The 27025-nt window shown below is 35.7% G+C and overlaps 1 protein-coding gene across 2 annotated transcripts; it reads right to left on the bottom strand.

The window, feature by feature from the left end:
• Positions 1–596: 596 nt before the first annotated feature.
• LOC128558538 (uncharacterized) lies at positions 597–26791 on the bottom strand. 2 transcript variants are annotated; one of them, XM_053548151.1, is made up of 12 exons: positions 26689–26791; positions 19885–23211; positions 18204–18296; positions 17183–17287; positions 16049–16123; positions 15508–15600; positions 14515–14604; positions 13892–14008; positions 12034–12069; positions 11284–11399; positions 7849–7894; positions 597–6338 (listed from the first exon to the last, which is right to left on the bottom strand). In XM_053548151.1, the coding sequence occupies exons 2-12, from the start codon at positions 23201–23203 to the stop codon at positions 6238–6240; spliced, it is 4191 nt and encodes a 1396-aa protein (XP_053404126.1). In that variant the 5' UTR covers positions 23204–23211; positions 26689–26791; the 3' UTR covers positions 597–6237. The 2 variants fall into 2 exon arrangements, with proteins under 2 accessions (XP_053404126.1, XP_053404127.1); XM_053548152.1 differs by lacking the exon at positions 18204–18296.
• Between the last annotated feature and the right edge of the window lie 234 nt (positions 26792–27025).

Genomic DNA, 27025 nt, shown 5'->3' with positions numbered 1-27025 from the left:
ACAGACGACCAGACGGACAGACACAGACAGAAAACCTGAAACCAGTATACCCCCCACTTACAACTTTGTTGTCGGGGGGTACAATCAATCGAAAAACATTTATTGGCAAGTCCCTTTCATTCAATAAAACATCTAAGTGGACATGAGAAAAAGAATAGAAATCATGTAATAGAAACACAATAAGTGTGGAAATCATGTGATACACATTTTAAAAAAAAAATCCAAAGCTTTAGCAAATACTGAATTATATTGAACTAGAAGGTGTTTTTGTCACAAAAACATATGTCTCCCCCCTATGTACACCTTTAGCTCTGGCGACCATTTTGTGCAGCGAAGCAGAACATGTCAACGATATGCACAACTAGGCTTGGTACTGATCACTCCTGTGAAGTTTTGTCAAAATCTGTCCAGCAGTTTGACCTGTCAAAGCCGGACAAGATTTTTTTATTTTTTAGCTCTAGTGAGCTTCTTTTGCAATGAAGCAGAACGTGCCAGCATTATGCACAACTAGGGTTAGTACTGATCATCACTTCTGTGAAGTTTCATAGAAATCCAGCCAGCAGTTTGACCTGTGAAAGCCAGGTAAGATTTTTCTATTTTAGCTCTGGCGGCAATTATGTGCAGTGAAGCGGAACATGCCGGTGATATGCATAACTAGGGTTAGTACTGATCATCACTTCTGTGAAGTTTCGTAGAAATCCAGCCAGCAGTTTGACCTGTGAAAGCCGGACAAGATTTTTCTATTTTTAGCTCTGGCGGCCATTATGTGCAACGAGGCGCAACGTGTCAGCAATATGCACAATTAGGACTGGTACTGGTCACTCCTGTGAAGTTTCATTGAAATCAATCCAGCAGTTTGACCTGTGAAAGCTGGACAAGGGTTTTTTATTTTTAGTTCTGGCGACCATTTTGTGCAGCAAAGCGGTACATGCAAGCGATATGCACAACGAGGGTTGGTACTGATCATTACTTCTGTGAAGTTTCGTAGAAATCCAGCCAGCAGTTTGACCTGTGAAAGCCTGACAAGATTTTTCTAAAAAATTTTTTAGCTCTGGCGGCCATTTTGTGCATCGAAGCTGAATGTGCCGGTGATATGCACAACTAGGGTTGATACTGATCACTCACATGAAGTTTCGTTGAAATCCAGCTAGCAGTTTGACCTGTGAAAGCCGGACAAGATTTTTCTATTTTTAGCTCTGGTGGCCATTTTGTGCAGCGAAGCTGAAAGTGCTAGCGATAAGCAAACTAGGGTTGGTACTGATCATTCCTGAGAAGTTTCATCGAAATCCGGCCAATAGTTTGACCTGTGAAAGCTGGACAAGCTTAACGCGGATGGACAGACGGATGGCAAAGGCAAAACCAATATGTTTTCCCCATAAATGGGGGAGACATAATAACATTATAATCTTCTTGTTGAATGTTTAAAATTTAAAAACACAAAGCTTATTTCAGAGATTTGAAACCTAAATTTAATTAAATACACTAAATTTCAAATACAGATGAAAAATGTTTATTTATATATTTATTTGGGTTTTACGGCGCACCAACACAGTATTGGTTATATGGTGCCAAACAGGACTACAAATTTTGGTTTCACATCTCATTTACATCGAAATAAAAACATGAGGTATGGAATCAAAATTTGCATACCTGCTGGAATCACAAAGTTACAGCAAAACCAAGTGTTAAGAACCTATCAGTCGCCTCTTACAATGTGTATGATAATTTATAGTAGAGCTATTTCAGTCTTTTATTATCCCAATAGTTATTTTGACTAAAGGACACAACTCTAAAGCTTTATTGTATTTTATCAAATGGCATTTTAATCTGATGTAAGTCATGCACTAAACATGAAAACATTATATATGATTCCTAAAGGGATTCAAATACTCCTTTAAATCTGTTTGAAAATGTCGTATCAAGAAAAGTGGTTTGAAGTAATTGTGACATCTTTAGCATTTTCAGACTGAGCTTTTATAAAACCAAAAGAATTTAAGAAAGTTGTGTATACTTTTTCGGTAACAAAGTATTTTCCCTTGAGATCTCCTGACAATTGTTAAAATAGCTTGATTAGTATCATCAGAAAATGATTTTGATTGGGATTTTCCATTATGAATTTCAGCCACTTTTGACACAAGCATTTTTAAAGTTTCAATTTTGACATTTTTTGTGAATGAATTCATGTTATAAAACTTTCAAGATATATAAATGAGAATTATAAGTAACATAAATGAGTCTCTCTCCATTAAAGTAAAAAAAAAAGATCTATTTCTACTGTATGAATAAAACCACATAGATACTAAGAACTAGAAAATCAACAGTCAAGAAAGGCTTAAAAACAGGTGAAGCAATAAGCAGAAGACAAGAGGTTTTGTTTGACAGAATTAGTCATCAGCTTCTCTTGAGTGCAGACCTCCAAGACAAACACTTTAAGGAAAATGTGGTTGCTAGTTCAAGCAGGCAGTTTAGTGGTACCTTTTATAAAACAGTTTGGCTGTTGACATACACTGTCAAAAACAAAACACCTCTAATCTTGCTTATTGCTTGTCTGTTTATTTCAATTTTCAGAGGTACTCCTCTACTTCACAATTCTTATTGTTATGACAAAACAGGTTTTTTTTTAAACATGGTTACAAAAGTATTAGCAGACGGATGAAAAAAAAACAACATAAATACAAAGTACAAGCCTCATAATAAGTCACATTAAGTATCTATACTAATTCAGTTAATATTTACATATCACCATCATTAGAAAATTTATTTCACCCACTGACATCTGACAATTCATTTACTGCTGACTATGGTTGCATATTTCTGCCATAAGATAGCTAGGTGGCTATCGCAATACTTAAAACAAGAGCTGTCGGAGGACAGCATCGCTCGACTCTTCAACAGCCTTGTCAATTAAATGAATACAGAAGACAAAAAAGGGGCATAATTTTGTAAAAATGCAAAACAGGGTTAAGGCACCTGCACAGTGCTTATCAGCTCATGACAGTGGACAAGTGTGTGAAGTTTCAATCCAGTCCCACAAGTGGGTACTAAGATACCAGCTTACATATAAGAATTTAACCAAAAACTGCAAAGTTGAAAAAGGGGCATAATTTTGTAAAATGCAAAGTAGAGTTATTGAACTTTTGCACTGCATGTCACATCATGACAGTGAACAAGTGTGTGAAGTTTCAATCCTTTCCCATTAGTGGATACTGAGATACCAGCTTACATACAAAAACTTTACCAAAAACTGCTAAGTGGAAAAAGGGGCATATTTTAAAAAAAACTAGAATGTGTCTGTAGGACACAGGGTGTGCCCCCCACTGGTACATTTGTCACAAATAAGGGGAAATAATTCAAATGGTTGCAATCTTAATGGAGTATAGCCTCAAAAAAAATTATGAAATGGATTCATTATTCTATACCATATACTTTTTGAGCTATGAGCATCACAAACAAAAAATCCACTATTTTGGCTATTTCTAGGGTCATAACTCTGTAATAAATGCTAAAATTCTCAAGAAGAATGCCAAGTGTGCAAGGTCACATTATGATGAAGACTCAAGCAATGTTTCATGAATTTACATTAAATACTTTTTAGTGAGGCAGATAATTAGGTGAAAATGTGCATATTTTTACTATTTCAGGGGCCATAACTCTGAAAATGAGCGGCGGACCCAGATGAAAAAAATAGGAGGTGCGCAAGTTCATATCATGATAAAGATTTATGCAAGGTTTCATCAATTTATATCAAATACTTTTTGAGTTAGGCGGGTCACAAGGTGAAAATGTGCATTTTTGACTATTTCAGGGCCCATAACCCTAAAAATAAGGGGCGGACCCAAAGAAAAATAGAAGGTGCGCAAGTTCATATCATGATTAAGACTCATGCAATGTTTCATGAATCTATATCAAATACTTTTTGAGCTAGGCGTGTCACAAGGTGAAAATGTGCATTTTTGACTATTTCAGGGGCCATAACTCTAGAAATAGGGGGCGGAGCCAGACGAAAAATAGGAGGTGCGCAAGTTCATATCATGATTAAGACTCATGCAAGGTTTCGAGAATCTATATTAAATACTTTCTGAGCTAGGCGTGTCACAAGGTGAAAATGTGCATTTTTGATGAGCCAGACGAAAAATAGGTGCGCAAGTTCATATCATGATAAAGACTCATGCAAGGTTTCATCAATTTATATCAAATACTTTTTGAGCTAGGCATGTCACGAACTTCGGACGGACGCACAGACGGACGGATGCATGGACAAGAGCAAATCTATATGCCCCCACCACCATAACTTGATAACTTGATGAATAATAATCAAGTTGTATACATAACAAAATGGTTTAAACACAAAATCTGGACAGAAAATATAATGTTTTGCTAAAATGTTTTCAGAAAAAAATTACAAATTTCTTGGAAAATTTACAATAATATCCTGATAGCTACCTAGCTATCTCGCGGCAGAAATATGCCACAATAGCTCAGACCATATTGTATTCATCATATCATTTTAAAATAAAACTAGAGCTATCACTAAAGGTGATGAATGTACCCCCCGCATGCACTGACACAGTACAATGCAATTTGACGCACACAAGATTGCATAATTATGTGGACTGCGTGTATATAGACTGTATGTATACAGTATAGTAGCAAAAAACAAAGTCCCATAACTATGCAGAATATTTATCTAAAAGAATGTAACATGCACCATGCACAACTAAGCTTGGTACTGATCACTTGTGTGAAGTTTCATTAAATTGTGTGTAAGGGTTTGGTAGATTAGGCACGCACAAGATTGCATATGCAGACTGTATGTACATAGTATGTTAACAAGAAACAAAGTCCCATAACTCTGCAATTTTTGTCGCTGAAAGAACCTAACATGCCCCATGCACAACTACTGTTGTTACTGATCACTTGTGTTAAGTTTCATTAAATTGTGTCAAGGGGATGAGGAGAGATGGTGCGCACAAGACTGTGTCTATGTATATAGTATAGTAACAAAAAAACAAAGTCCCATAACTCTGCAAATTTTTTTTCTGAAAGAACCTAACATGCCCCATGCACAACTACTGTTGTTACTGATCACTTGTGTGAAGTTTCATTAAATTGTGTCAAGGGGATGAGGAGAGATGGTGCGCACAAGATTGTGTCTATGTATATAGTATAGTAACAAAAAAACAAAGTCCCATAACTCTGCAAATTTTTTTTCTAAAAGAACCTAACATGCCCCATGCACAACTACTGTTGGTACTGATCACTTGTGTAAAGTTTCATTAAATTGTGTCAAGGGGATGAGGAGAGATGGTGCGCACAAGATTGTCTCTGTGTATATAGTATAGTAACAAAAAAACAAAGTCCCATAACTCTGCAATTTTTTTTTCTAAAAGAACCTAACATGCCCCATGCACAACTACTGTTGGTACTGATCAATTGTGTGAAGTTTCATTAAATTCTGTCAAGGGGATAAGGAGAGACGGTGCGCACAAGATTGCGTCTACGGACAGACGGACAGACGGCCAGACGGACAGACAGACAGACAACCTGAAACCAGTATACCCCCCTTACAACTTTGTTGTCGGGGGGTACAATAAATCATATTAACGCCCAGCACAAATATATTTTACTATCAGTGTGCTGAGTTTGTAATGGTGTTCCGTTTGGACCATCGATATTTTTTTTCTGAACCCCAAATCTCCAAAGTCAAAATCACGAAACTACAATGATGAAAGTCGAAATCACCATGGTGAAAACTTGAAATTATAATGGTGAAAGTCGAAATCACTGAAACCCGATATCATTTCAGGTTTTCATTATCGTGGTTTCGTGTTTTCATCATAGTGCTTTCGACTTTCGTCATCGTTGTTTCAACAAAAGTCGAAATCACGATGGTGAAAGTCGAAACCACGATGGTGAGTTGAAACTACGATGTTGAAAGTCAAAACTACGATTACGAAAGTCAAAATACGATGATAGAAACACGAAACCACCATTGTGGTTTCAACATCATCATCACACTATCGAGTTATGGCCCATTCAGGAATAAAAATTTCGATGGTCCAAACAGAACACAGTAGTTTGTGGATATTTATCGATCTGTATTTTTTTCAGAGCTGAATCTTATTTGCACGGTTGGTACATTGTTTATAATTTTAATAATTAAATCTAATCAAAAACAGTTCTGCACACATCAATCCAAAGGAAGTAGTATATCTGCCCTTTCAAAGCCACTTGTTTTTAGTCGCATTTAAGTACAACTCCCTCCAAAGCTTCTTCGCTGACAGCCTCATTCTCATCTTCACTTGTTCTATCTGCACTGAAGCATATTCTTCGGGACTCTAATATGTAAAAATAGAATAGTAAAACCTCTGGTCAAAGTGTTTTACTCTATCTAAGTAATGATCGAAGACGAATAAAACTAGAGATGCTTTTGAGAAAAGCGCATGTCTCCCACAACTGCCCCTATGAAAAATGTTAGTTTCTCTAGATGTTTTAGATGAGTGGATCCAATTAGATGGTCTGGATGAGTGGATCCAATCAGTAATTCAAGGGCCATATATCAAAAGTGCCTGGGCGGATTTGGCTAGTTATCGAACTTGGGTAAGGTCTTATGGCCAAACACATTTTGTTCAAGTTTGGTGAAGATCGGATGAGAATTGTTCGACTCAGAGAGCAGACAAGAGTAAAGAGACGGATTTTTTCGGTAATTCAAGGGCCGTAACTCTAAAATGCCTGGACCGATTTGGCTAGTTATCGAACTTGGCTGAGATCTCATAGTCAAACATATTTTGTTCAAATTTGGTGAAGATCGGATGAGAAACGTTTGACTTAGAGTGCGGACAAGAGTAAAAAGGCCGATTTTTCGATAATTCAAGGGCCGTAACTCCAAAATGCCTAGACCGATTTGGCTAGTTATCAAACTTGGCCGAGGTCTCATGGTCAAACACATTTTGTTCAAGTTTGGTCAAGATTGGATGAGAAATGTTTGATTAAGAGTGCGGACATGAGTAAAAAGGCCAATTTTTTGATAATTCAAGGGCCGTAACTCCAAAATGCCTGGACCGATTTGGCTAGTTATCGAATCTGGCCGAGGTCTCATGGTCAAACACATTTTGTTTAAGTTTGGTGAAGATTGGATGAGAAATATTCGAATTAGAGTGCGGACAAGAGTAAAAAAGACCGATTTTTGGTAATTCAAGGGCCATAACTCCAAGACGCCTGGACCGATTTGGCTAGTTATTGAACTTGGCCGAGGTCTTATGGTCAAACACATTTTATTCAAGTTTGGTGAAAATCGGATGAGAAATGTTTGACTTAGAGTGCGGACAAGCTTTGTGACACACACACACACACACACACACAGACTGGAGTAAATCAATATGTCTCCCACACCACTGTGTGGTGGGAGACATAAATATAACAAATTATTCACAGAATAATGACTTTTTAAATTCACATTTAAATGGTCATTCGATATCAATAAATTAAAGAAAGACACTGTTTCATAGCTACGTCTGTAATTTACAGTCTTGAGCTTCTTCAAAAATATTTGTAAAATCACTACGTTAACAATATTTAAAATGATTAAACTGTTCTGAGTTAGTCATCAAAACATATAAATTGTATGTAATCATATAGTAAGACACGAAACGAAACTATCTGACTAGGAAACAATTGTTATATATTTGATTTTAAATCCCACTTGGGCTTAAGCAATGGTATAAGCAATATTTAGTATAATTTCTTTTCAACATTTATAATTTGACGAATTTGAAAAACATTTTTGTTAGCCATGCCCATATAAACGTGAACACGATGGTATTAAAATAGTTTCAAATTTGCACGTACCTGTAGTCAAGATTTTCAGATGAAGTTGTACAAGTATGGCATCATCCTGTAAAATGTAAGATTTGTAGTGGTTTATTTTATTAGGTTTTACGTCACACCAACATAATTATAAAAAATGAACTCATTTTGTTAGCTTTTGGCCCCTAATGTCCACCAGGACATTATTTCACGCATGGACGGGTATCTGGGTAGAACTACTGAACATTCTATAACCAGATGAATGGCTTCCTAACATAAAATAATTCTAACCCCTGATGAAGCAAAATTTGTGAACCTAAGCGGTGAGTGACAAGTGATTTAAAGTCAGGGATATTAGTCATACGATCAGTTGAAAGAAAATTCATTTTTAGAGTATCCAGAATTTAGGAATATATTTGCCATGTAATGTTTTGCAATGGGTTTAAACCAGTGACTGGGAAAGTATTTTTGTCCATGGGACAATGGTCCGTCAGACACAATAAGTTACGTGACATTTAAATATTTTATGTGACATTCAGAAATTTCTATGGGACAGTTGCAACTCGTGTACTAGGAATTGGCAATGTAGTATGTACATATTTTCAGATTAAAGTAAAGAAGCACCTCTTAAATACAAGTATAATAACTAAAACTGTAACAGCTTCACAGCTTTAATGTCAATAAAGTTCAAAGCAGTTTACATCTGATACTGGGTAATTCAGAATGTTAAACATTTGTATCTTTTAAAACTTCGAATTTAATATACTCTACATTCCTGGTAGAACTGAACAGTACTTCTTTATACCACTGATATTAAATGTAAGTCTTCAGGCCCCGTGTTCACAAAACATTTTTCGATCTCAGCTGAGTTTGAGTTTGAAATTTTAATATCAGTTTTACCAAAACTTCAAGGTTAAATTTCAAATGAGACTGACCTTCAATACCGAATAATCACTTTGAAATAGTTATCAACTTAAAATTTCGTTTTAAACATGCCATTTAGATATAAATGAGAAATTAAGTTTCATTATCAAACTCAACTGAGACTGAAAATGTTTTGTGAACACGGGGCCTGAACAATGCTCTAATCATACCCTGAAAACTTTTTATCAGATAACATTCTAAAAAGAATTTTACAACAACATACCTGTATGTGACAAAAGTAACATTGGTCAACATTTTTAAAAATACTTTGGAAGAAGAAGTAGACCGAGTGTACTTCTATGAACAATCATTTAAACACATACAACTTTACATGTAGCAGTAGACATCCACTCAGTTTTAGACTTGGTATTACACTAAGAGCACATACTGCTTATTTAGTTTTAACAGTTATAATTAAAACTTCAACAAAAATAAATTTATTTAAAAACAGGGTGTTGTTATTTTCATCACAAGTCAATTCCTCATTATTGTTGATATCCTTTTCGGAAACTTAAAGGTAACTTTTGTTGCCCTTGGACTAGCAACAATTTCCTCTTTCTTGGGGGAAAATATAGAAAACTGACATAAAAATCAAAGTCTAGAAAACAAGAGGGCCAAGATGGCCCCAGGTCGCTCACCTGAGAAACACACCATGTAACAGTGTAAACAAATATTTTGGCCATTTTCATTAAGATTGGACCAAAAATGTGGTCTCTGAGTTTAAACAAGTATTTTCTTACATATGACCTAGTGACCTAGTTTTTGACCCCAGATGACCCATATTCAAACTTGACCTAGATATTATCAAGCCAATCATTCTGACCAAATTTCATGAAGATCAATTGGAAAATGCAGTCTCTATTGCATACACAAGCTTTTTCTTTGATTTGACCTAGTGACCTACTTTTGACCCCAGATGACCTATATTCAAACTCTACCTAGATTTCAAAAAAGCAATCATTCTGACCAAATTTCATGAAGACCAATTGAAAAATACAGTCTCTATCGCATACACAAGGTTTTTCTTTGATTTGAACTAGTTTTTGACCTCAGATGACCCATATTCAAACTAGACCCAGATTTCCACGGCAATCATTCTGGCATAAATCTATGAAGATCAATTGAAAAATACAGCCTCTATCACATACGCAGGTTTTTCTTTGATTTAACCTAGTGACCTAGTTTGTGACCCCAGATGACCCATATTCAAACTTTACCTAGATTTCATCAAGGCAATCATTCCGACCAAATTTCATGAAGATCATTTGAAAAATACAGCCTCTATCGCATACATAAGGTATTTCTTTGATTTGACCTAGTGACCTACTTTTTGTCCTCCAGATAACCCATATTCAAACTATGTCTGGATTTCATCAAGGCAATCATTCTGACCAAAGTTCATGAAAATCAATTGAAAAATACAGTCTATCGCATACACAAGATTTTTCTATAATTTGACCTAGTGACCTATCTTTTGACCTCATATAACCCATATTCAAACTCGACCTAGATTTCATCAAGGCAATCACTCTGATCAAATTTCATGAAGATCAATTGAAAAATACAGCCTCTATCGCATACACAAGGTTTTTCTTTGATTTGACCTAGTGACCTAGTTTTTGACCCTAGATAACTTATTTTCGAACTTGGCCTAGATTTCATCAAGGTAATCATTCTGACAAAATTTCATGAAGATCAATTAAAAAATACAGTCTCTTTCGCATACACAAGGTTTGTCTTTGATTTGACTTAGTGACCTAGTTTTTGACCCCAGATGACCCATTTTCAAGCTTGGCCTAGATTTTATCAAGGATATTATTCCGGCAAAATTTCATAAAGATCAGTTGAAAAATACAGCCTCTATCGCATACACAATCTAAATGTTGACAGACAGACGACAGATGCCGGGCATCGAGCGATCACAAAAACTCACCTGAGCATTGCTCAGGTGAGCTAAAAATATGATGGTAACATACGTTTTTAAACACTGGAATCTGCGCATTGGTTACATTCCTTTACATAAGATTTGTACCATTAAATAGTTTCATCCTTTTGCATTCAATATGATTTAGACATATGACACAGGGCCCATCAGCACTTATAACTTATGTGACATTTTTTATTTTTGTGTGACTTTGGCCTCTGGCTCATGTTTTTCCCAGTCACTGTTAAACAAAGTAATTCCAAGTAATCTGTTTACACTTGATTTTATATACCATATTTTAGTCAAAATGCTGACACAACCACTCTACTCTCGATGAATTATGACGACCCTTGAAAGGTGACAGAGTTTGATACGCAACGTCACCGTACAGTATGTAAACGCCAATTTTACTGAATCCTGTTTAGAGTAACATTCATTTCACCACATTTGAATATTTAAACATAAATACGTAATTCATAACTATATGAAAACTAAAAAGCTGTAATTAACTGTTTAAGTGAAAGTATATTTTTTTTTGTAATTAGCTTCACTTGTCCAAGAATTTCATATTCAGTCTACTTTTATATGTCATGTTTAGCATAATGAAATAGTAATAGTAGTGTGTTTACCCTGAGGACCGCCTTGACAAAGTCTTGACCTTTACGTTGAAGTAAGTATTCACATCTTGGAGACGCTTTAGCATGTTCAATCCATATATCATTTTCAAGCTGGGAGTATTGAAACTCTGCGAAATCATAAACCTTATCAGTAACATTGAAATATAAACTAAAGAATTAGCATCAAGAGTTTGTAAGTACTTGTTCTGCACATGTTTACACAAAGTCAGGTAAAAATCTCTTACATATTATTTTATACGAAAGGGTCTCCGTAATAACTATGCAAAGTAACCATTTTGTGCTAAACTTTTAATTCAAGACATGAATCCATCTAGCTTCAGTAATCCGGTTATGTCACTGAAAACTACAGCACAGTTCTACACAGTTTTCAACTGTAAATGGCACATCAGTGATTGTTGCCGTAAATGATTATGAAGTAGTAAAACTTTTCTCAATATCAATGTTAAATGAATATAAATTTGGAGCGATAGGTATATACTGTTATTTTTAACAGAAATTTGATATCCAGTGCGTTGTATTCTACTGCGAAGTTTTAACAACAATATTTTGTATGTAAAAGCTATCATATAGGGCTATAAAACTGTGCACTGTATTTCCCCTATGTCAATTTCTTACGTGTCACAGGAAAAGCATTTGTAATCAATGGGAGTACACTTAGAATATGCCTAAAGATATCTTTAACTAACACAAATATATGTCAAAGATAGAGTTCACTTATACTTTGGTAATTATAATGCATACCTGTTTCACAGGAAAAGCACCTGATGCGATCTTTTCCTGTAAAAAAATAAAGATAAGTTGTTGACTTTTTTTTATAACTTTCAGGCTATGAATATAAATTTATGAATTCTGATAGGTCAGTATTGTCCACAACTATACAAAATAAGACATGATAATGTATAGTCTTACTTTGGTGATTTGAAGTCAGCGACATTAACCACTAGGCAACACAGGTCCCCGTTGTACATTTCATCACCCGTTATGAACAAAGGCAATCAAACCAAGTCTGATATTATATCCGCTAGTTGCGTTTTATGATTTCGCAAGACCTTAAATATTTCAACAATAAGCACAACAACAGTCTTTCGGTACTTAGTGTCGGTTGTAAAAAATCTCCGTACCGGTACTTTGCACACTTTGTTATCCCTCATGAGCAGAATTAACCGGGTTTGCTCTATTGCTTGGTTGACAAATGCTTCCAAATGATCATTGCAAAGGCTTTATAAACCTCCCATGATTTTGCTACAGTAACAGATATATACTTTCCCAGCTTAACGTAACGTCATGAAATGCTGCGGTGTGCAAATCAATCAATTAAGCTGCATTAGGAATCTGCCAACATACTAACTAAGGGGTAGGTGCATTCTCCCCATTTTTATTCAAGTTCTGGTCATTTTAATGTTTAGAACGTCGTAACATCTCTAAATGTGGAACAGTGTTCACTGAGCTAAAAGTTATTCTAAAATGACTAGCAATGATTAAATCATCACAATGATACTATGTTGACGTCACGTCGGCGTGTGTAAAGCTTTCAAACTTGCTCAAATATTTTACTTAAAAACAAGCTTAAAACGAAATCTCACATAGCACAATTAAACACATGAACAGTTAGCTATTCGCTGTGTAGAATAATTTGCCATCATTGGTGCCCTAATAGAACTATTCCGCAAGACGTCCTTACGTGACCATCTACCATTTAGTGCCATACAGACGCGAAGGAACAGATCTATCATTTTTGATCTAATATTTACAATAAAATATATAAGAATCGAAATAATTTATAACAAAACCGTGTTTGTACACTATTTATACACTCCAGCGGCTATACTTCGTACGAAATAATTTCACTTGGGCTGCGCACTCGTTAGATTATTACACCTGACGTATATCCGCCCATTGTGCATAAACAGTGTTAAAACAAAACACCTGTTGAGACATCATAAAATACAAACAACTTTTGTTAAACATAAACTTGGCTTGTTCTACCAATCGCTCAAAATGGAAAATGCATTTTATTTAAGGTAAACAAGTATGCCCACGGGCAGAATGTCGAGCCTGCCAGCTGTCAAGTGTGACCTTGACCTTAGACCTAGGGACCTGGTTCTTGCGCATGACACTCCGTCTCATAATGGTGAATATTCATGCCAAGTTACATCAAAATCCCACTATGCATGAAGAAAAATGCTCCAGACAAACTTCAATTTGACCTTTGACCTCCAACTGTGACCTTTGAGATAAGAACAAGGGTTCTGTGCATGGCACTCCTTCTCACTGAGGCAACCATTCATGTCAAATATAAACAAGATTGGTCTGTGCATGTCAAAGTTATAGTTCGGACAAAATTGGATGGACGCACGAACGCACGTTCGGACACACGCAAATACACCGTGGCTTATCAAACTCAGTTTATCATTGCGAAAAGAGACAAATACTCGTACATTCATATCATATCACTTTGTAGGAATAACCAGCTTTTGATTTACTTTTTCCTTGTTGTTATGTTATTGCTCTTTGAGCATAGCAGTGGTGTGCAATTTATTTCGAAACACTACAGGGTTACACACAACTGTAGTGTTAAAACAATTTCCTTTAGGCCTACCTGCGCTGTAAAAACCGGCATCTGCCAGTTGTTCTGATGGACTAGCCGAGTTGTTTCTGAACGACCGCCGTCTTGACTCAACTGTAGGATAATTCTGTAGGGGCTTATGTCTCGGACCTACATGAATAAAGCAAACATATAAGCCTGATCCCAAACAATAGTTATTTATTAAACGGTTTTTTTTCTCAGAAAAATAATTTTTAATATAAGGGCGACACATATCTGGTATTTTCAAAACGAATAATCAAAAATATTTCACACTGGCATGAAACTATTTACCATATGAACACTTTATCTTACATTTTTACGTGTGTCTATGCCGTTAACGAAATTACTGCACCTGGTTCTCACTCAGTGAAAACGTCTTACAGTAAATAAAAATATCTCGTCACCCTCTTTGTTTCTCTGCAATTTGTGCGGGAATAATCAATAAGTATATCTGAGACAGTTAGAAACTGTGATAAATTTAACGTTGGGCGAGCAGTTTGTTTATTGCTTGCTATATCCTATTTTAAACATCACCGGGCAGATTTATTACATTATACCAGTAAAATAATAAAATCTGCATCAGTTGTATTTTAATGTTCTAAATTCATTTCTCACTATTTGATAATGTTAATTACCTATAGGGACGAAATCTGGACTGTCACCCTCTGACAAGTGCCGTTGTCTAGCTTTCAGTTTTGTCCGTATGCAAATGTTGTTTTCAGGTCCTGTTTAAGCAGACAATTTTAATACAAAAGTGCTACAATAATGTTATAAGTTATTCATTTCTTACTTCAACGAGATAATACATTATTCTACAGTCAACAAAAATTGCATCGACATAATTATATTTGTTCACTTAAAATAAAGTTAAAAGTAAAATAGATATTTATGAAGCGAAACATTAAACACACCCAGGTATAGTAAGTATATACTATACTTCAAAATCTCTCTTGAATGTGACTGAACTTAGTACAAGTATAGAATATTAAACGATGAGGTCACACACAGCGTTGGTAATATTGGCTGAAAGAATTCTGCAGGAGCTTATGTCTGGGACGTTAGATACACGATGTTAAAAGAGTATGGCCAAACCTAGATCACTTAATTAGATGGTAAACATTTGTCTGTTGTGTTTTTTAACTGTCAAATTGACTGGAGATTTTTCTTATCATTTTCTTATGAAAAAGAACGTTCAGTAAACCAAGTCCATTAGTATGGCACAAAATAAGACTGAAAGTGGTTCTGTTTTAACATTGTTGATTTTCTCAAAATTGTGTGCACCACCCTTTTAATTTGTGTGCCAGCATGACACAAAATTGACCGATATTCAACTGTGAAAAGAGTGAGATTTATTTCAAAAGTATTCGGCTTTTTCAATGAAGCCAAGGAATTTTATCTGAATTGTAGGACTCAGAAAACAGAATCTAGAAAAGTATCTTTCTGGAATAAATTGGAGGTTACATGTAAGGAATCTTTAAGGAAGTTTATATATCAACAAATTCCAATAATTCGAAAAAAATATCAAAGAGAGACATCGTGGATGCATACAAAAAAGATACTCTGTATTAGAATATCACTGCTGGTGTGCGTTAAGGTGTGGTGAGTAACTTTAAATAACTAATATTTACCTCTTAGCATGACAGGCAAATTTTCAGGTGGTTGTATTCCTGCATATCCTGATTCTTCGTTATCTTCCTGGTTGCATAAGGCATCAACAATTTCTAAGAAAATAAAATAAAATTACAGTCCATATTACAACACGTGGCCCTTTGTCACTCACCTTAATTGCACACCAGTCTTACACATTTTGGTAGAAACATTTTGTCAAATTAATTTGAAAGACAGCCAACAGATTCTGAGGCAAGATTTTTATTTTGTATAATCCATTACCTCTCATCTCATGATCAGAATCAAATTGTGTATGCTTTAATTTTACTTGGTTGAATTGCATGCTTCTAAATGATCTTCTCTTAAAGATTTTATTGACTTTCTATACTTCTCCGACACTACTTTACATTTTCAGGAGGAATGAACTTGCTTTACACCATTTAATACAGATTAATATCTATCATTATGATCAATTTAATTTAAATGATATTAGAATTTATAGAACTACAATTCTAACACAGCATGTGACATTTCTTCATAGCTTAATTGTAACACTATTACCTTTATCTGCGTTATAAAATCCAGTATCTGCAGAGTTGTTTTTGACTGCTCGCCGTCTTGACTCTGCTCTCGGAACTATATCAATGAAGCAAATCTCAAAGTTTGACCCTGAACAATTATCATCTATTAATACATAATCACTTTAATGGTCAAATAATATAAATATTAATATGAATATTTTACACAGGTTTACCATATAAACTCTCTATCTTACAATTTTACTTGTGACTATTCATAACAAGAGCACCGCAATACAGAGCAATATACGCCCAAAGGTATGACCTTTGACTCCTAAGTATGACACTGACCTTGAAGTAAGCCGTCCGAAACATGCGCTCTGCTGTAATCTCAGTGTGATAAACATTTGTGCCACATTTCTTTAAAATCTTTCATGCAGTTCAAGAGATACAGAGCGGACACGAAACATAGTCATATGACCTTTGACCCCCCAAGTGTGACCTTGACCTTGAAGCAAGCAATCCAGAACTTGTGCTCTGCACGTTGTCTCGATGTGGTGAACATTTATGTCAAGTTTATTAAAATCCTTCAAGCAGTTCAAGAGTTACAGAGTGGACAGGAAACAAAGTCACATGATCTTTGACCCCTAAGTGTGACATTGACCTTGAAGCGAGCCATCCAGAATATGCGCACTGCCTGTCGTCTCGATGCGGTGAACATTTGTGTCAAGTTTCTTTGAAATCCTTCAAGGGGTTCAAGAGTTACAGAGCGGACACGAAATTGCAAACGCACAGACGGACGGACACTGGCGTCATAACATATGTCCCTTCGGGCGTATAAAAATATTGTATCTGGTTTTCACTCGGTGGAGGTTATTTCAATGTAAAAATAAACAAACAGATATTATCTTCTTAGTTTTCTATGCAAAGCAAAGTAACAGTAACTTGAATAATCAAAAAGTATATTGTATACAATTAAAAATTGTGATATACTGGACGTAGGACAAGCTGTTAGTTCAATTTTTACGATATCCCATGTCCAATAACTCCAGACAAAATTATTTCACTGATGCCAGGAAACAGCAAAAATAATAACATTTTACCTGCTTCAGTTGTATTTCAGTAGTAGTTTCTAATATTCTAAATTCAAATCTCATTATTTGATAATGATACTTACCTGTAGGAATCAAATGTGGACTGTCACCCTCCGAAAAGTGGCGTTGTCTAGATTTTGATTTTGGTCGTAGGCAAATGTCGTCACAACCCATGTAGCTTTCAGGTCCTGTTTAAGCAGACAAAAATTTTCTCCAAAAATGCTATATCAATGAACTCAGTAATTTCCGACTTCAACAACATTATTGTATAGTTAATAAAGATTGCATCGATATAATTATATTTGTTTCAAGTGTTTACATGAAATAAAGTTAAAAGTAAAATTCTACATGAATATTTTATTTGCACTTCGACACAAATGTGACTGTATGTACAATTATAGAATATTCAACGATGAGGAACAGGGCTGATAAGATTGGATGAACGACATCACATTTTCGTATTCCTACAAGTTGGATATAAAATGTTATGGTACACGGCCAAACCTAGATCTAAACATACCAGAAACTAAATAAGATGGCAAACATTTGTCAAGTGTTTTAACTGTCAATTTTACAGGAGATATTTTATCCATATTTTGTGTGACATAAATGTATGGCATAAAATAACCTTGGAAGCGATTCCCGTTAAACATTGTCGAATTTTCTCAAAATTTTGCACAGTTTGTGTGACAATATGACACAAAATAGGTCAATAAACAAGTATAAAAAGATTCAATAGCATCTGCAACACACATTTATTTTAAATATGAAAACAAGAGGGCCAAGATGGCCCTAGATCGCTCACCTGAGTAACACACCATAACAATGTAAACATGTTTGACCTAGTGATTTCATTGAGACAATTATTCTGACCAATTTTCAAGACCTTCCTTTGATCTGGCCTACTGGCCTAGCTTTTGACCCCACATGACCCAGTTTCGAACTTGGCCTAGTGATTATCAAGACAAACATTCAGACTAAGTTTCATAAAGATTGATTCACAACTGTGGCTTTGATTTGACCGGTTGGCCTAGTTTTTGACCCCACATGATCATTAATTTTGGTTTTGATCATTGCTGGTAACATTAAAAACTTAATAATTACCTCTTAGTACGACAGAGACATTTTCATGTGGTTGTTTTTCGGTTTTGTCTGATTCGTCGAAACCTTCCTGGTTGTGTAAGGCATCAATAAGTTCTGGGGAAATAATAAAACACCATAGTTAATACTGCAATAAGTGGGAGATGATGATCTTTCGTCGCTCATCTGAATTGCACATCTTAGACATTTTCATGATTTTGGTAGAAATTTATCTAACAAACATTTTTGTCAAACAAATTTAGCCTGCAGATTCAGAGGTGAAGGTTTTCCATATATCCATAAAGGGGATACCAGCCCACAGCCCATCGCGGCCTTGTGTTTGACAAATCAAAACAGCTTTAAAACAATTTCGGTAGATGGCCATTTCTGTGAATTGTTTTAAAATTGGGCCAGGCCGTTCTTACCAGAAGATAATTTCACTATAAACAGGTGTAGTAAAAATTATTACCACTATGATTGCCAGTTGTGTCACAAATCAAAACAATCTGAACAACTTCCAATGAACATTAAATTTTATATGACTGAATTCTAAAACTGTGGAAAGTTATTTCTTAAAAGATTTTAAATTTTCATAGTTTCAGTTATGTACATGAGAAAAGTAAGTGTGGTGTCCATATTGATTTCTGAATCGAAAAAGTCATCCAAAAACATTCAAATGATTTTTTTTAACACAAGACCAGATGTTTACAAGATGTAATTTTAAGATTTATTTTATTGTTTAGATCTGGCATCCATGGTTTGAAAGACAGGAAGCAATGGTAGAGGGCAATATTTCTTTGAATTTATATTAAAAGATGTGCCAGCAATTTCTGACAAAAAGACTTTTAGAGTGTCTTACACACATACACAGTCACGGTAGAGCGGTCAGTCATATTATTTTTTTTCAAAATCATTGAAGTTATTCAGGAGAAGGTGTCATTTTGGAGATTTTTCTTTTCTGATATAGGATGGCCCCTATGTGCAGCCGAGCGGAACCTTTTGGGCCTAGAGGAGATATCTTTTGCAGAAAATTTGAATGAACCTACGTACGATGGATGTTGAGTGATCACAATAGCCAAAATCAAACACTTTGTCCCGAGGTGAGGTATAAATTGACAAATAATAGAAATTAATTGTTTACAAAAGTTTCGTTTATGAACTCAGTTCAATTATTATAACTATGTAAAGCACTTTTGAACATGTTTATCATGAAAAGGGCGCTACATAAATCTGGTGTAATAATAATATATAACTATCAACTGTTATTGATTTCTATATTACCGTACAATTTATAACTGAAATGTATAATATTCAGTCTACATTTAACGGGATTTCTCCATTCCAAAAATAATATACTCCAGAAGTATTGCGGAATGAATTGTTTACCTTTATCAGCTTCGGTCAATGTAAACAACTGCATTATCAGTTGAAAAATGTTATTGATGCTTCAATATAACAATAGTAATTTTATTTTCTTCTACTCAACTGTACATTTAATTATGCTGGATTTATTGATCATTAAATGTTGTGCTCAATACTGGCACTTGCAAAAGTACGCATTCTTAACTTTGCCTTTTCAAAAATAGAGTCAAACTCAATTGCTTACTATTTTATTTTTAACGGAGCTGTATAGGATCATTCTGAGTAAAACTCTTGAAAGCAAGTGGTAAATAATAAGCAATGAAGTCAAAAGATATGTATATACCTGCATTTTGAAACATAGCTCCAGGCTGTCTCTCTCGGTCAGCTTTTGAACTGTCATTAGACTTCAAAACAAGATCATGCATCGGAGCTTCATACGAAATATCAAGTGGAGAAGCTTTTTGGAATGCATCTGGCTTCCTCTGCATTTGTGCTATACTTGCAATGTTTTGTTGATGAATGGAATTGAACTCTGGCGTTAATATTTCTGTTTCGTTAGGTCGGTTCAAGAGAACTGATACATTTTTTAAGTTATTTTCATTTTGCGTAGACCTTTCTTTACATTTGTTGCATTCTTCTTCTGTGATCTCTGTCTCTTCCGTCTCTACTCGTGCTCTATCATTGACATGCGAAACTGAAATCACTGATGAACCTTCATTTACTTCATCAGATGCCAGGTCATTGCTTTCTGAAAATACACAGGTCTCAGAATTACATGCATTTGTAGATTCATTTGCGCTGCGATGGTATCCATCTTGATAGTTTGTGTTTTCTGCATATATATGGCTAGGACTTCGGCATGAATATTGATGTGGTGATGGAGCCGAAATGCTTCGTGACAGTCTACGTGTAAAGTTATTGTTTCTTAAAGTTGTTGGAACTGTAATAACTTGTTTCGGGGCTGTTTCATCACGTGAAGTTGAGTGTTCCTGTTCCTGTATGCTATAAAAGGTCGATCTCGAATTTTGCACGCTAGACCGATCAGCCTCTTCATCAAAATGCTCTTCAGTTGCATATTCCCGTTCAACACTGGTTTCCAGGTTTGCTAAATGCTCAGAATTGTTCTTGCTAGATGCCATGTATAGTGGTGATTGCGCCATGTTTGCGTACTCAGTAGAATTAATTCCTCTCCTAGTATGTGAAGCAACTTTCTCACTTTTTATATCTGATTCAGCTGTGTACGTGTTTCCAGATAAATGGAATTGTTCCTCAATGCCTTCTACCGAAGTCGTTTCCGAGTGCTTTATATTTGTTGTTGGTGTTCCGGTTCCACACCCGGTAAAACTAGTCCTATCATAACATTCGGGGACTCCCGAAACTTTATTGGTATCAATATCTGCATGCGCCTCCATCATTTCCTGCTCGAGATGATGACGCTTAAGAAGGGTTTCATCCGAATCTGATGTCCCATAGCTGGTGTTATCGTAAGTGACAATGTTGGTTTCATGGTCGCTTGAAGGTAGAGCTCCTTCTTCAGTTTCACTTGCCCTAAATAGGTAAGAATTTTCACTGTCGGCAGATAAACCCGATTGTTCAATGTCTTTGACCACTTCGGACGCCAGGTCATTGCTTTCTGAAAATACACAGGTCTCAGAATTACATGCGTTTGCAGATCCATCTTGATAGTTTGCGTGTTCTGAATATATATGGCTAGAACTTCGGCAGGAATATTGATGTGGTGATGGAGCCGAAATGCTTCGTGACAGTCTACGTTTAAAGTTATTGTTTGTTAAATTTGTTGGCACTGTAATAACTTGTTTCGGGGCTGTTTCATCACGTGAAGTTGATTGTTTCTGTTCCTGTATGCTATGAAAGGTCAGTCTCGAGTTTTGCACGCTAGACCGATCAGCCTCTTCATCAAAATGCTCTTCAACTGCATATTCCCGTTCAACACTGGTTTCCAGGTTTGCGAAATGCTCAGAATTGTTCTCGCTAGATACCATGTATAGTGGTGATTGCGCCATGTTTGCGTACTCAGTAGAATTAATTCCTCTCCCAGTATGTGAAGCAACTGTCTCACATTTTATATCTGATTCAGTTGTGTACGTGTTTCCAGATAAATGGAATTGTTCCTCAATGCCTTCCACCGAAGTCGTTTCCGAGTGCTTTATATTTGTTGTTGGTGTTCCGGTTCCACAACCGGTAAAACTAGTCCTATCATAACATTCGGGGACTCCCAAAACTTTATTGGTATCAATATCTGCATGCGCCTCCATCATTTCCTCATCGAGATGATTACGCTTAAGAAGGGTTTCATCCGAATCTGGAGTCCCATAGCTGGTGTTGTCGTAAGTGACAATGTTGGTTTCATGGTCGCTTGAAGGTAGAGCTCTTTCTTCAGTTTCATTTGCCCAAAATATGTAAGAATTTTCACTATCGACAGATAAACCCGATTGCTCAATGTGTTTGACCTCTTCAGATGCCAGGTCATTGCTTTCTGAAAATACACAGGTCTCAGAATTACATGCGTTTGCAGACCCATCTGGATAGTTTGTGTGTTCTGAATATATATGGCTAGAACTTCGGCATGAATATTGATGTGGTGATGGAGCCGAAATGCTTCGTGACAGTCTACGTGTAAAGTTATTGTTTCTTAAAGTTGTTGAAACTGTAATAACTTGTTTCGGCGCTGTTTCATCACCTGAAGTTGATTGTTCCTGTTCCTGTATGCTATGAAATGTCAATCTCGAGTTTTGCACCCTAGACCAATCAGCCTCTTCATCAAAATTTTCGTCACTTACGTATTCTCGTTCAACACTGGTTTCCATGTTTGCTAAATGCTCAGAACTGTTCTCGCTTGATACCATGTATTGTTGTGATTGTGCCATGTTTGCATACTCTGTAGAATTAATTCCTCTCCCAAAATGTGAAGCATTATAGGTTATATTTCTTCTTTCATTTGCAATGTTTATAATTCTTGTTTCAATGTCGATATATAATCCATGCGCATATCTCCTTTCGGCGCTCATATGGAAACCACCGACATGTGTTTCTCTCATTTGTAAGTTAGCTACGGGTAAAACATTCTGTCTCTCGATTCGCTCTATATTTTGATTATTGTGCCGTTCCCTTCCAACTTGATTTATGTCAGATATTATCCCAGCCTGGATTTCACTTCCTGATCTGACAAAAGATGGACCAGATGCTATTGCTGTTTGCTGCAGCAATTCAGTTGTTTGTTCCAAGTGTCTCAATCCACGTTCGGTAATCCCATAATATGGTCGGTTTACCTGGCGGTTGTTCCGAATGAACAAACAAGCAGCCGACAACCTAGTATGAATGGTCCAGGGCTCATCTGCCCGCGTCCAATTTCGTTTCCATAGTCCACAGCAATAACAAACAACAATGTCTCTTTCTCCAAAGTAATAAAATCCCGCAATAGCTAGAACTCGAATGTCTTGTCCCGAGCATTCTGGGAAGTGAAGAAATGTTATCAGTCTAAGCAACTCGTCTTCCATATTCCTTCGGTCGTAAATCATGAAATGAGTATGTATTCGTCTCCAGATATCAAGTAATCGCCTATGTGTTTCTCTTCGTAAGAAATGGAATGGTATATCATCTGTCGACATGAAGCCATGCTGTGTCTCGATGTTTCCGTCCATGACTCTAACTAGAGAAAAATCAATAATTTATTACATGTCTTTCAGTGAATTAGTTGAATATTAGAGTAAAATATTACTGGTACTTTCACAGTGAATAATATTAAATATAATATTCACTGGTGCGGGTATATATTGACAATCAAACAAAACAAAAAAGAAAACTGATATGTTTCACATGTAAGGTTAAAATATCCAATATGTCACCCGTGTCTTTACTTTTCGTGCTCGTAAAACATATTTCAAACTTAAACGGAAACAAATATATACATGTATTGTCTATATATAATATCAAACAAAAAAGACAACAAGTGTTCCGTGTTCTTAAATAATAAGTTTTCAAGACAAAATTCTAGCATATATTAATACACTGTAAATGTACCTGTTAGTTCTCTGTTAGGCAACTATAGTCTCTCGTGGATTTTGCCAGAACGGATCACACTAAGCGAAATTTTTTCGTGGGATAATAAAATATACTGTTATAATAACCCTATTAAATCTTATATGTATGTATGTGTCCTTTATGATACAGAACTTCTACTTCCTGGTTTAAACATAATGCGCAATAAAAGCAAGCTCTCGGTAAGTACTAATAAACTTTGATAATGTGGCAGTTGAGTCCAATAAGTCCAGGGGTGTTCAAAGGTAATCCGTCATAGATCTATTGTAAAGCAAATATTGGATTTACCTGTATTGGAAAATAAACAGTGTCGATTGTATTGAGGTCAACTGCCACATTATCAAAGTTTATTAGTACGAGTAGCGTCTATGAATATAAACATAAATTACAGAAGTGTATTATTATATTGATCGATATGCTGATTAGGAGATATAAATCCCGTACGTTAACTCAAACGGTAACATGTTTGATAATTATGATTTTTCTTCATTAAAACGTTTCGATACAGAAAGTATGTTTGTATAACATTACAGTATGTACATAACTTCTATCATTGACAACCTTTTTGAGCTCAACGATGCATGAGAACCATAACAAACAAACAATAATATAAACGTGCTGTCGTTTAAATTATCGTGCGGGAGTAGTATAGAATCTATATGTAAGATATTGATTGCAAGTAACCTACTTATAGGTATCACACAGTAAAAATAAACAAACAAAACAATAACATAAATTTAAGTCAGTACACTACGATTACGATGCAAAAAGTAATTCATTGTTAACCGAGCTGTAATGGTATTTGTGGTATATACCTTTTCGTCGGGAGTTCGATTCCCGGACCCGTAAAATAAATTCAGAACTGTTATTCATTTTTTTCAATGCGATTCAACGAAACAACACGAGTTTGTTAATCTTATACTAATCTGTTCGCTAACTTATATATGTCACTATTAACACGTAATTATGTTTAGATACACTTCGTCTTTAATGTGATTTAATGTTTTTGAAACTTTAATTCTTGAATAAATTAGAAATCAGAGAAAAACAAACTTAAATAAAGTATGTAAATAAAATGAAAAAAACAAAACTGGACGGATGCAAGGACCGAATCATCAAAACTATCACGACAAGATGATAACATGTCCATCCACCCAACCTACTGCGTTTTCATCCAACTTTTGAATTTATCTCCTTTATCTTTTGTTTTAAAAGAGAGTGCTACTGATTGTTAATTTACATGTTGCTAAAAATAAAAACGCCATAATAGTGTGCGGTACTTATAGCTCTTTTTGGGGTTCTGTTTTGCTTTATATACAATAGTCAACAATACACAGACACATATTTATTGTAGTTTTGATAATATTTAAGAGAATTAAATAGGTATGTGTCAGAATGTGATGTGGCCAATAAGTGACTTAACGGAAATTGAAGACAGAGGAAAGCTGATAGTATATATATATATATATTGAAAAGTCTTGTTATATTTACTGCATTTTAATATACATAAAGGCAGTGGCTGTTATTTACCTCAGTAAAATAAACAACGACGTAGCATGTAACAGCATCTAAAAGGTGCTTTCATAATGCTTAATATTTTGGTTTATACACATACTTAGAAGTTTATGTTGTATATAACATATAAAACTTTCAAAAGCATTGACTTGTGCAGTAATGTAAATCATTCATTAAAGTTCCTAACTACAACAAAATACTTGTATAATTTTTTGTAAAGTTAGATCAACGCCTTTAGTGATACCTGGAGACCAATAATCTTTTAGAAACAGGACAAACCGGCTTCAGACATTTCCATTCCACTGACGACCAGACTAATATCACGGTGGCGATACCTTGGGTATGCAGGGGTGCAAAATTTAACCTTTTTTTCATGGTAACTTCATTAATACTTAACCAATTTTAATGACGAGTGCCCGCCCATACGAAAACTACTGCCTCGGTGGTAGGGCTTGGTCATCTTGGTTTCATATTTTGTGTGAAAAGTGCAACGGCGCATTCTGATGAAACAAATCCAATTGTTTGCACTTTTCAAAAAAAATACGAAACTCGTGTGCCCAAGCCTAACCATCGAGGCTGTAGTTTTCTTATGAGCGGACACTCGTCCTTATTTCGTTTAAATCGGTTAAGTATTAACAAAGTTATCATGAAAAAATATAAATTTTGCACCCCTGCATACCCAAGGTATCGCCACCGTGAATATGTGTTGAAAAAAATAAAAGATGTATTTCAAGAACAGAAGGTTACGCCTGTGAAATGCATTAATTTTGAAAAGGCATGCGATAAAGTCTGGACTGACGGGCACAAATTGATGAGAAATGGATCGCAAGGACTGATACTCATATGGATCAAATCCTAAATGTTCAGTAGACGGACTCTGGTCAATGTAGGGGTAGGGAAATCAAACTTTAAAATTTCGCGGTGGGACATGATGTAATTAAATGTGGGGTTCCTTATTCTACAATTTTCTTGATCTACATCAAGACCTTGTGTCACAGAGAAGTCAATGCTACATTCTACGCTGATGACCTTATGTTATGGGGCAAGAAGGAAGGTGCAACATCAGCTCCATACAGACCTCAACATTCTGCTAACCACCTTATCTACCCTGCCAACAAAACGGAAATCAGTGGTGATCAAAAGTGGTACAACACCTCTCAAACAATAGAATGAGACCGAGAACCTTTGAGTGGCATTCGACAAAAGGCTAGCATGGAGGCAATAAATTTGAAGGGAAGGCCAGAAAAAAAGCTTCAAAAGAATATCAAACTGTCGCATAAACTACCAACTGTCTGCGGGCGGACTGCCGCTTGGGAATGCCAAATCTAACCTAACTGAAAGTATTTTTGCGTTATTTGAAGCAAATTCAAATCTGCTTTTATATAAAAATAGAAGAGCTAAGTAGGTCAGACATTTACCAGTTCAGGCTAGTAAAATCTAGATCTATATCTAGTGTGTCTAGGTCTACACATATATAAACATATATTAATTTCATTTTGCTATGGTAGACTTATAAGGAATTAATAGTACAATCTGAAATAGATTTTTAACTCCAAATTATGGTAAAGATTACCTTTGTAGCTTTATCCGTTTTAAAACATTTAACGTAAATACCTATACCCGAAGATCATTCATGTCAACAAGGAAGTCTTATTCATGCGCCTACTAAATGCGCCGCCAAAACCGTACGATGTCCGTACGGTTTTAAAAAATCGTACGTGTCCACCAATTTTAAAATCCTTACGGTCTCTGTACAACCGTAGCGTCTGGTCACGTACTTACGGGTCCCGAACGATCTATAGAGGATGCAATCGTAGGATATCCGTTCGGACATCGCAGAGAATTCGTGCGGAGCTCGCAAGGAGCCAAGCCGTACCTCGTACGCTCTTTCGACACTCATGGTCGTACGC

Source organism: Mercenaria mercenaria, chromosome 7 (genome assembly GCF_021730395.1).
Source record: "Mercenaria mercenaria strain notata chromosome 7, MADL_Memer_1, whole genome shotgun sequence".
In the NCBI taxonomy this organism is placed as follows: Eukaryota; Metazoa; Mollusca; class Bivalvia; order Venerida; family Veneridae; genus Mercenaria; species Mercenaria mercenaria.
The sequence above is the reverse complement of the archived record's forward strand: the minus strand, read 5'-3'. Positions and strand labels throughout refer to the sequence as shown.